General features: G+C 29.0%; 1 protein-coding gene across 2 annotated transcripts in view; it reads left to right on the top strand.

Moving 5' to 3' along the window:
* Positions 1-1,862: 1,862 nt before the first annotated feature.
* LOC139490971 (cGMP-inhibited 3',5'-cyclic phosphodiesterase 3A-like) overlaps positions 1,863-12,058 on the top strand; it is a 108,891-nt gene continuing 98,695 nt past the window's right edge. Inside the window, exon 1 of one of the 2 annotated variants that reach the window (XM_071278144.1) lies at positions 1,863-2,989. In XM_071278144.1, the coding sequence (XP_071134245.1) occupies positions 2,165-2,989 (825 nt within the window). In that variant the 5' untranslated portion in view covers positions 1,863-2,164. The remainder of the gene's footprint in view (positions 2,990-12,058) is intronic. The other variant, XM_071278143.1, reaches the window with a different exon arrangement.

Raw genomic sequence — 12,058 nt, 5'->3', positions numbered from 1 at the left:
CACCACTGTCCTAGGCTAAGTTATGTTTGGTGCCAGCAAACATGTTGTATTTGCCTGTCCCAAGTGAAGAGCCTGTTATTCAATGGTCAATTATTCGTTTGTTGCTATATGTTATATTTGTTTATCGTTTATTGTTTTGTACTTAAATCAGACTTCGTTTATTGTTTTGTACTTAAATCAGACTGTCGGTTAGATTTCTCGTTTGAATTGTTTTCCATTTGTCATTTCGGGGTCTTTTGGTTCTCAATGATCTTCAACTTCGTACTTTATTTGGACTTTTTAACTTTTTGAATTCGAGCGTCACTGATTAGTCTTTTGTAGACGAAACGCGCGTCTGGCGCATATACAAAATTTGGTCCTGGTATCTATGATGAGTTTATTTGAAGCTTATTGTCCGGTATGGGTGTTGCTCATTGGGGAAGGTTGTGATGTGACCTATAGTGGTTGAGTTCATATGTCATTTAGTCCCTCTAGAGAAATGAACTGCCTCATTGAAAATCATACCAAGTCTTCTAATTTTAATAATAGCTGTTAAAAAAATACTTGTTATTAGTTTCTGTCTGCGCGTATAATCTGCAAAAATAAAATATATAAGGTCACAGTACCCAAATTGCACCCATATAGCAAATATAGCAGTGGAAATCTTACGAGTTTTCATAGAGACATGATATTTTGTATTTTTGTGATTTGACATTATGTGTGTCTTTCGACACAGCCAAATATATCTAAATATAAATAAAACATTCACAGATTACACCAATAGATGAAGTATTCAATGGAAAAGAAAAATCTACGGAAACCCCGCCATGCGACGTCCACAAAAGCCAACTTTTAAAAATGAACAATAAAAATATGTCCCATCAATTTCTTTAAAAAAATGAATACTAAGCATAGGCTAATTTCAGATTGGTCTAAATATCTGGAGAAATAAAACAAAACAACAGTTATTCGATTGTTAAGGATGTGAATGTAAACATGGAAAAAATTGGTTATTCCTACGGCTGTAAGGATCGTCGATCGTTTGGAGGTCGTTTCAAACGCATTTTTCTATGATTTAATATGTATTCAAGATTGAATTGTCTGAACTTTATACTAAATAAGTATTTTAATCTACAAAATAAAAACAGAATTGAAACTTTTGTTTCCATCATATAAAATAAACGCAGAAGAAGAAAAAAACCGTCAAAGCAGATGCAATTGTGTGAACCATCATGTTAGACTTTCGTATTAAATAAAAATCCATTTAGTCATGTTTATATCAATAAATAAAAAATTCAAGTCAAATATATTTTTCTGTGGATAATCAACAATTTTTTTAACAAAATTTTTCTAAAACTTATTTCTTTACTGAAGACCGTCGATACAATCTCAAAAAAGATCACGGTTATCTTGTAGATTAAAGTTTATTGGATATACTAACATATTATGTCCCATAGTAGATCTATTAGCTTTGTTGTAAAAAAAGTTGTCTGACTTTTATTGTGAAGTTTTAAAAGAAAAACAAGTTAACTTTTAAGAAAAATAAGGCTTGCATCTGACCAGGAACACATATATTTATATTGACAAAAAAAAGTCATGCTGTCCCAGGTCTCAACTTTTCAAACATGTATGAAGAAAATCAATTATTTATACCTTGAAAAAATACTTTCCTAGTATATACTAACTAATTTTTAAACACATGTAAAATTATTTAAAAAAAATATATACGTTATGTAGTAATTTACAGCCACACCAAGATAACATGTAATGATATTTTGAACTTGCGGGATCTGTGATCATTAAGGAAACATTTCTAAAGTTCTTAGAAATCCAAACCTGATAACATGTCAACTTGTTGACCCTATTTTGAACCCCAAGAAAACATTTATTATAATTTTTATAATCGATACATAACGCAGACTGTCACGATTGATTGACCGCCACGTTTTTAAACGTATTAGTGTTTAGTCGATGTGTATTAGATTAAACATGAAAAGAGGCTAGATTTATCAGAAGAAAATTGTAGTTTTTATATGTTCGTAGACAAGAGTGAAAGTAGAAAGTTTACTTCCGTGTTATAAAAGCTGCTGCCGCTAGGAGGCTTTGTGTCTGTTTATACGATTTTACCCACAATTCCTGAGATGTAGCAGTACACGGAGAAAACAGATGAATACACATTCTGAAAATGGCATTACACAGGGGTTCAATTTCAGCTCGAAGAGGATCAAAAAATGACGCAAATAAGGAAGAAGATGAACCGGAAAATAATGGCTATATTCAGATTTTGGTAAAACCACTGGAACAAGGAAATTTTAGTTTAATACTCAACTGGTTAGGCCTGTCAAATTATTCCTCTAACCAACTCGGGGCAGTGTACAGTTTAGGATTTGTTATTACTAGTTTATTATTATATCATGTGCTGAGGTGTGATATTGGATCATTATTTCAAAGAGTTTGTGGGGTTCTTGTACCCGTATTTACAGTAATTTGTGCGTATTATTGGTTGTCATTATACTTGAGAAAAACATGGAACACAACAAGTGTGTATTTGCTATTCTCATCATGTTTTTTGGGAGAAACTGTTGCCCAGATAATACTGGGTACTCTCTCAGATAGTCAAAATGCCTCAAGTTTTGTGACGCAACCATTAATTGTATTTATTGTATTATTATCTATTTGCATATCTAGTGTTTTTTCGTCACTTGAAACACAACATAGTGCTGCAGTAATTTCGTTAGTTAGTTTTACAAGATTTTTAGCGTGTTCAACGCTCACTGATATACCACAATGTCTCAGACCTTATGTGGCTTATATTTGTGGTTTAACTGGTGTGATTATTTCTAAATACATGGAAACTATATTAAAACCCCCTATCAGTAATTTCATGACGAGTGAAGGGAAAATTCCAGTAATAAAGCGACGACGGTCAAGCACGTCAACTAGTCATGCTTTTGCTCCACACAAGAATACAAGAAGAACTTCGCTTCCAGCACTTATTCCTAAGTCTCAGGTAAGTTTCCCCAAATAAATAAGAATTTTTAGAGGCATATTACTACAAGATGAAGTTCTATATTTCAATGAAATGCATCACTTTAACCTCCTATCAAGTCCTTGCACTAATGTCTAGTGAGTGACAATATATTTTATTTATGTGGTACAAGAATCACTGTTACACATAAAATTGTTAAGAATTTATTGTTTTGAGGTCGATGTTTTGTGTAACGCAAAACAAGAAACGTATTATATGTCTCTGGCGAAACATAGCAATAATGTGTCCATGAACAAATGTACCAGCAAAAAAATATAGCTACATGTACCGTTGCAAATGAGTTTCACAGCATAAAGTCTTTTGGGTCATCTTAAAGGTTTGAGCCCAACTCAAAGATTGAGCATATGAAATGAAGTATAATTTTGGGTAAAAATAAAGTTTGTTGAAAGTTTGTTGATTGTAACTAAACTACATGTATACGTACATATTTAATGTAATTTATCTGACTGAAAAATATAAATGACGTGAATGTTTTAATTAGTTTAAAGACCTATGGATTACATGACTTTGGATTTTTTATCCAATTTTATATTGTTGTGTTGTTGTTCATTGTATTTAAGGTCTTTAAATTTGGTAATAGAACAAATAGTGATTTTATCAGCTCTCAACAAAGTAATGAAATATAATCATACATGTTATTATTATAAGATATTTCATTGTTACAAATATAATGTAACAATACGTCTTTTTAGAGCTGAGACTATTCCGTCTTAACTGATTGTTCATCTCTGATATCGCTAACCGAATTTTACATACTATTAGAACAAATTAAATTGTACTTACTGGTCTGTAATACTTATATAAATATCAGTTTTCAAGTGGTTCACCCAGTGGATTAAAGATTTAGAATTAGGCCAACAGACTTTATGGGTGTGCAGTCTTTGAGTGCAGATTATGTGCATTTAATACATGTATCTGTTTCTGAAAAATCGGCTTTCTTCAATTTAGTTATTTTGAGTTTTCAGAATAATCAGTTTTGAATTTAGATAACTGAGAATGTATTTGGCAAATGTTTTTTTTTTTATATTATAAAAATATTTTTGATACACTTCATTACAATGAAGATTAAAATAATATTATGAAAAACAAAACTACAAAAAAGTAACATGTAGAAAGACCGAATCCTACTTCCATGTACTTTACTTAATAAGTTTACAACATTCTTTGTACATTAAAAATTAAGTTTATTGTCAGATTTGATCTACAAATTGTACATTTACCCAGGAACAGATATACATGTACAAATGTACTGTTCTTAGATTTACCAAAGCCAAAAATTGTACAATAACCAGAGCTTATATACATATTATAACTATATTTCAAGACATAATATGGGCATACATAATATACGGATTATATATGTACATGTAGATGTTAATTCACATGAACTTCCCTTGATATATATGTATAGAACAGTACATCATAAATATATAATGAGTGTTTGCTGTAATCAAATAAAATTGATAGTTTTATTACCAATTATCAAGTATTGATTAAAAAGATAAGTTTGTTTGTCCCAGATATCTAAATCATGTCAACAAATTTACACCTTAACCTATATTTATTGTAAGTTAACACCTTGATGAAGTAACCATTGTGTTTATCTCAGAATTACAACAATATTTGTAATCTAAGAGACATCTGGTTACTCAACTTAATTTTAATGAAAGACAACTCATGTATCTTGTCATATAAGGTAGAAAAAATATGTTGTACAACATGATATTGTACATTATGTAAATAGTATACATATACAACATTAAAGATTGTGTACCAGAATTACAAAAGGGAATTTTAATTATAATGCAAAAAACACAAGCATGCCAACAGTATGATGTTGTACATGTAATATACTAATTGTGAAAATATAAAAACAGGACAAGAAAAGACTATATTTTATTGAAGTCTCGCCTCTTCATTTTATAAAAAAAAATTAAAGTTAACAAAATATAATCATAAAACATACAAGAGCCATTGTAAAAAGAGTTGTATGAGAGACTATCTATATTGGATATGAAAATAATTTATATATTAGAATTGATTAAAGACCTGGCATACATGTACTAAATGATAAACATACATGTGATATGTGCAATGTGTAATGAGAAACTGCCAAGATTTGTCAGGATCATAAAAAAGTCATCATTATAGAGTTCTAAAATACATGTATGTACAGAACTAAGGCAGGTGTTAGGAATGTTACTGTTTGGTTTGATATTAAATAAGACATTTCAAAATTGAGATTTTTTTAACCACACCTATTTTAAACTGCATTTACTGCACATTTTAGAGAGGAAAATTCTATAGCCTCATGTGTACTGTTATAATGAGAAACTTGTATAAATATACATTTAATCAGTTATAATCAAGAATAGGGAAATTGAATATACATGTATTATATTGAAAAAGAAGCTACTTGTATATATATACAAAGCCATCAGTGGGAGTTATAATCTTCAGAAAAACATTAAAAATAATAATTCTGCAAGTACACTTGGTTGTTCCAATATGCAGGTTGACAAATAATTTACTGATTGTCATGAACAATTGTAATTTTAAAATGACAATGAATTTACTATTTGTAATTGTCATGTACTGTGTACAATTGTAATTTTAAAATGACAATGAATTTACTATTTGTAATTGTCATGTACTGTGTACAATTGTAATTTTAAAATGACAATGAATTTACTATTTGTAATTGTCATGTACTGTGTACAATTGTAATTTTAAAATGACAATGAATTTGTGATTTGTAATTGTCATGCATTGTGTACAATTGTAATTTAAAAATACAAAAATGACAATATGCATTTCTTATTTGCAATTGTCATTTGCAATTGTCATGATTGTCATGAACATGTTAACTGTAATTTTTAAAATGACAGTGAATTGTCATGTACAATTAGTAGTTTTAAAACTCATTAAAGGTTGATTTGTTGTTTAAATTGCTGTTTAATGATTTAATGTTCAGCAACAAATATCACTTGCATTGTATTAAATTGGTACACAATCTCATATCTTCAGTATATGCATATGTGTACAACATGTACATAAATGTAATAGATGTAGTTGAAAAACACTAAGATACATACATTGTACATGTATTTATTTTACTGTTATTAAGTGGCATCATAATAGTTGTAGAAGTATGTACTTACATTGTAGGACTGTAGCCAAATTTAAACATATGATTACAATGTACTTTGTCTTATTAGTCTATGTAGGTTGAAGTAACTTCACCTTTGTCAGACTTCATTAATTTATAAAGTTTTTTTAGTCAACAGTCCATGGGAATTTTGTATTTTGTAAATAGGGTTAATTTCTATCAAAAATTGGTATACTATTATGTAAACCTGAATTTAATTTATTATGGAATCTTGTGCAACCTTTGTGACACCATGTCAGACTTAAGTTCAATGTTTAATCTTAAAAATGTATAACTACTTGTAAGTTTGGAAATGACCAAGAAATATTACTAAATCATATTAATCATTTACTGATTATGTGCGATTATTTGGATTTCTCACCTGTAATTAATGTCATTACCTGTACTAATCAGTCATATATCAACCTTCTTTACTGATCACTGTATTTGAACAGCCCTTGTAAATTTTAATATATCAGATTCATAGATAGGAAATCAATTTTTCATTTGTGCTGAATTTTAAATCCTAAAATCATTATTAAACATGTCAAATGTAGGCTGTAAGGTCTCATTTTAATGGTATTAATCGAATGTTGGTTTAAAAATGCAAGTTTGCACATACTTAAAGAAAGAATGGCCAGTCTTTAACTAGGAACATGTTGAATTAATCCATCAGTTTATAGGCACTTGACATATAATGTAGGTTTAGAATTGTATTTGAAAATTTAATTCTATTAAAGCATTATTTAGATTATAAAAAAATGGCTTTAGATGCAATGTACTCAGTTGTGACAATTTGTGACTACTTTAGCAAATCAAAGATTTTTTTGGATAGAAAATGCAAAACACAAAGGAACAATTAAAGATTTCTTGCTGAAGAACCAATTTTCAAGGAATGCAAACTTGTAAGCTATCAGAATGAAGATAGTAATTACAGATTTAATGTTATTTATACCGTGCTTGACTTTTAAAATGTAAATAATTTAAAAAAAAATGTTTGAGCAACAAGAGGCAAATTTAGGCAACCATTCTGCCCTCAAACAAATAAGAAAGTAATGTTGTAAAGGCCACTTTTTGGCACTTGAATTTGAAAATCAGAAAATATTATAAATCTATCGAAAACATCCTTCAAATGTTCATACATTGTATTAGATCTCAACTGCTGAAATAGCATAATTTTGAGATCTTGACATTGACATTTAGTTATGAGCCATGGTGACTGCCACTCTAAAAGATATTTTTATTTTGCTAAGAAATATGTATTTGTATTGAGTAAAGCTCATGCATGTATATATATATATATATATATATTGACTGAAAACTAAAATTTCTAGCCTGTTTATGACCTCATAGACCAAAGTGATATTATAAGTGACCTTTCTGTACTAAAGTTTCCATATTTAATAATCTGTTTATTTATCAATAAAAATTAGTTTACTTTTTTGCAATTTCAAATTTGAAAGATTCCAATAATGGATCTTATCAAAATTTCCTCCCTTAATATCCAGTATCACTTTTTCGTCAAGCCAAATATTTTCCAGACTTTAAAAGGTCCTGGGTGAATATAGAGAGAAACTTGAGAAATATCAGGATTAATAGCTAAATGTGGAATACAAATAAAACATTATTCAAGGAAAATGGATTTGTAATTATTATTTACATGTTCGCAAAGCCTTGAAATATGTTTTTACATTTACATGTTAAATTCGTGTTTATAAATATAAGATGTGGTATATACTCCATCCAAGTCACAATTTGTAAAAAAAAGTAGACCATTATCATGATTATAGGTCAAAGTATAGCCTTCAACACAGAACCTTAGCTCACACCAAATATGATTTATTTTTTGACAGCTTTCAGTTAAATACTAAGTTAAGACACTCACTATGCTTTCATGTACAAAATGTCTTTAGAACAAGAATTTGAATTTTCTGTTACAAATTTTATTTTGTTTTGGATTAGCATTTGTATGCTGTGCTTACTTTATATTTTAACCAAAAAGATAAAAATTTTCCCATGGCTGAGAAAAAGATATTAAAGATATATTTGAATTCCTGATGTGTTTTAATAAGACCTCATTTCTTTGACACAGAATAATTCAAGTTTCTTAGGGTTAGATTGTATAGTTCATAACTATAGATTTACTCTCTGTCGTCCAGGGATTTTGTTAGCATCAAAGGACTTTCAGGTGTGTATTGGAATTTTATCCACAACTTTTTCATATTAATAAGTTCAGAATGAAATTGATTTTAGTGATCAACTTACACGGTTTTAACATTTTCCTCCTAGGAATGCTAATAAAAGCTTACATGGTTATTAAAAATCTCTTAATTTGTATTCAAATGGGAGCCTGTTTTGTTACATTGCCTTCCATTGACGTAGTTCAATCATTAAATGTATTTTTTCTCCATGTTTTCCAGCAAATTGAATTTTAACTTCTTATTATGATATTTCAAGATCTCATTTATGTATCAACCATAAAAGGAACAGAATAGAATACATGTACATATATTACATTACTTGTGGATATTTATTGAATATTTTTTTATGTACAAGCAAACTTTAAATTTACAAATATGTATAAGAATTAAAAAAAAGTTTTATTAATATTGACCAATTTCTCTTAACACATATATGCATGTACGAGAGTCTGAGTGAATAATATAAGACAAATTAAATCTAAAACGATTTTCATGAGAATTTTACAGAATAAGCTTTATATATTTATTACAGATAAAAAGAAAATGCCACCTGATATTAAAAGAATCCAGAAATAAAGGACCAGATAAACACCCACATGTACAATGTACATGTATTATTAAATACTCCTTCTCATTCAGATAAAACAATTTTGAGGATGCAAAATTTTAATATGTGAATTATAAAAAGTAAAGCATATGTAAGAAATGCACTTAAAAATGTTTTTTTAACCAATATCTATAATTTAAAGCATGTGTATAAATTAAAGGCTAATTTTGATAACTCTAAAGACTTTAGAGTTCTCAAAATTAGCCTTTTTATTATTCTTTTTTCTTTTATTTGTGTTTGATTTTGAGGGTTTCTTATTCAAGAACAAGAATTTCAATATTCCTGCTTATATTATTTTGAGACTTGACAAATAAAGTCATGGCAACACACATCTTCTTTGACATTTGTTGTTAAAGTCAACCTTGAAGTATTGTAAACACAATTGATTTAAGTGGACATTTCTTAGCTTAAATGCTTTTTAAAACAAAGCCCCAAAATTGAAATAAGTCTGTATAGCTATATATATATCTGCTCATTGTGATTGAACAAAACCTGTAACCCTTCAAATACTTTCTCATGACATGGCAGTATTTGGTACTTCTCCTAGAAGTTGTTTGAATGATCAGGGGTTGACTGAAGGTCGATGGTGGTCATGCATTTTGAAGCATTCCCCAGGCTGATAAAGATAGGGATCCTTTATTTAATGCCTGGATGCACCACCATACATGTAGCTGAGGGAAAACAATATCAAAAAGACTATTCCATCCTATCTTATTGTGTGTTTAAGGACATCCTCTCCATAAGTGTACGTAACTATTGCAGATATTGTTGATAACCGGCACTCTCAGGAAATAAATAGGCTTTATTCAAATAGACTTCGCCCGTTTTTGAGAAAACACACATAATAATATATTTCCTGTGCTAAGTACATAATGTAGTACCAAACAATACTCAAATCATCTTTTTGAGATTGTCAGTTCAGTTTTTTCCCCTTAAGAATAAAAGGTTGTGTACATATACATGTAGGTAGGATGGTATGGTTAATTTGCATATAAATTATTTGACCTTTAGTAGATCAAGGAAGAGGTTGAATGTCAATGAGACAGTTATCCAACAAATTATATATATAAATTATATATAATGGAAGAATAATAGTTTTTTCGAAGAATTTCATGTAGTGGTAGTCACATAATATCTTAAAAACATTAAGTACATGTGTTTATTATGATTTGATTTTTACTGAAGTTGAGTTAGGGTTTTGACCTAGATTTTTCGGTTCACTAAACATGGAAATATAATAGACTAATATTGCATTATCATATATAAGTAATGTGGAAGTTTGAGCAAGTCATAGAGCCCTACATTGTCCTATACTTTTCTGAGTTAATTTACAGTAGTTTAATTTACAGTTATTTTGTAACCAATAGTAGATCTTACCTACTCTGGACAAATATTGTCTAATTATATATTAGAAGTTGAAGTACTTTTTAATTACCATACATGATTCTAATGTCCTCCTGAAATATATGTAAATACGTATTTAACAAATTGCTTTTCATGTACATGTAATATATCTATTTAAGGTTGACTGATAATGGTCAGCGACATTTAATAATAGTAGCTATAGCCCTGAAAGACCACTGTAAAAACAGTTTAGTTTACTGAAGCATAAATTATGGACAAACATATTTGTATTATATCTATACTAAATATTAGGATCTGTTAAAGCTTGAGGGACGTCATAAGTGTTAAATAGTATAAACATAAAATAACAGAGAGACGATGTATGGATCAGTTTGGCGTATTTAATTAAATACTATAATAAAGTATATGTGAGAGGTGAATTAATTTGGCCAAAACCTGGGGATCAAGGTATATGACCATTTCATACATGTCACATATGTTTATATTCCTCTAATGTTCTGTAAAAGTACACAAATATGAAAAGAAAAGGGAAATAAAAGTATTTAAACCTTCGTTGCTTTTAATTTATAGAATGGATTATCATTTGATGTTTACATTGAGATATCTAGTGCTGTTAATTGAGAAATTTTGTTTAAGGTTTCCATTAATATTGTCTTTGTTGAACAATGTGCAAAAAATGAGATCACTTATCGCAATTGCAGCAAATGTTGCTAACAAATATATGTTGAAATTTAAACACGATTTTTAATTTGAAGCACCAATTTATTGCAATTTCACAATATTTTAAAAACAAAAAAAATGTCAAATTTCGTAATAAACATGTTACATTTATTTAAACTATGGAAGTTCATATCCCATATAGAACAGAAATAAATTGTATTTGAGTTATTGTTTCACACCACGATGTGAGATGTGATTGATAAAGCGTCATATAAGGTTCTCCTATTTGGTTACCAAAGATTGATTTTTAGTCCATTGCTGAAGGGAATTCTTCACAGATACTGTAGATTAAAACATAATAAAGCTTCTAGTTTCCATTAAGAATGACAATGCAGACATCTTTATTAATCTAAACTTGGATAACTTCTGATATTAAGAAATGAAATCATTGATACTTAAACTGTGTAGATTTTATGTGAAGTGACAAGTACTGGTTTTCTACAGTGATAATATCAGAATATTTGATACAATTTCCTGGGACACGATCAATATAAAATACAAAGTATCTTTAAGTTGTCCTTTTATATGTCTTAATTTTGTTCAGTTTTGTGCATACACTGTGGATTCAGTGTTTTTTCGCTTGGTACGATTTTTCATGGTTTTCGTGGGTATGAATTTAAATGTTCAATGAATTACAACTTTTCTATCAGGTTGTATGCAGACTTTGGCAAAACCACGAAAATTACATACCTAAAAAAAGGCAATCTGCAATCCACGCAAAATTGGTACCCCCAAAAATAAAAGAATCCTAGGTACAAAAAATGTAAATGCGTAATTAAAGGGATAATTCGCGATTTTTCACTTTTCATCTTATTATGTTCATAATACCATAAAAAACATATTCACCAAGTTTTATTTTGATATGAAATCTAATAAGGAAGAAAATTGGGAATTATTAATTTTATTTTTTGAAACTTCCTGACTTATGTGACGTAGTTTAAGTCTTTGATGCATGCCGGGAGTGAAAATATCTCATTTAAGTCTTGTTC

The sequence above is a fragment of the Mytilus edulis genome, chromosome 10, assembly GCF_963676685.1.
Source record: "Mytilus edulis chromosome 10, xbMytEdul2.2, whole genome shotgun sequence".
NCBI classification, from domain to species: Eukaryota; Metazoa; Mollusca; class Bivalvia; order Mytilida; family Mytilidae; genus Mytilus; species Mytilus edulis.
Note: the sequence above shows the minus strand (reverse complement) of the source record. Positions and strands in the feature narration are given on the sequence as shown.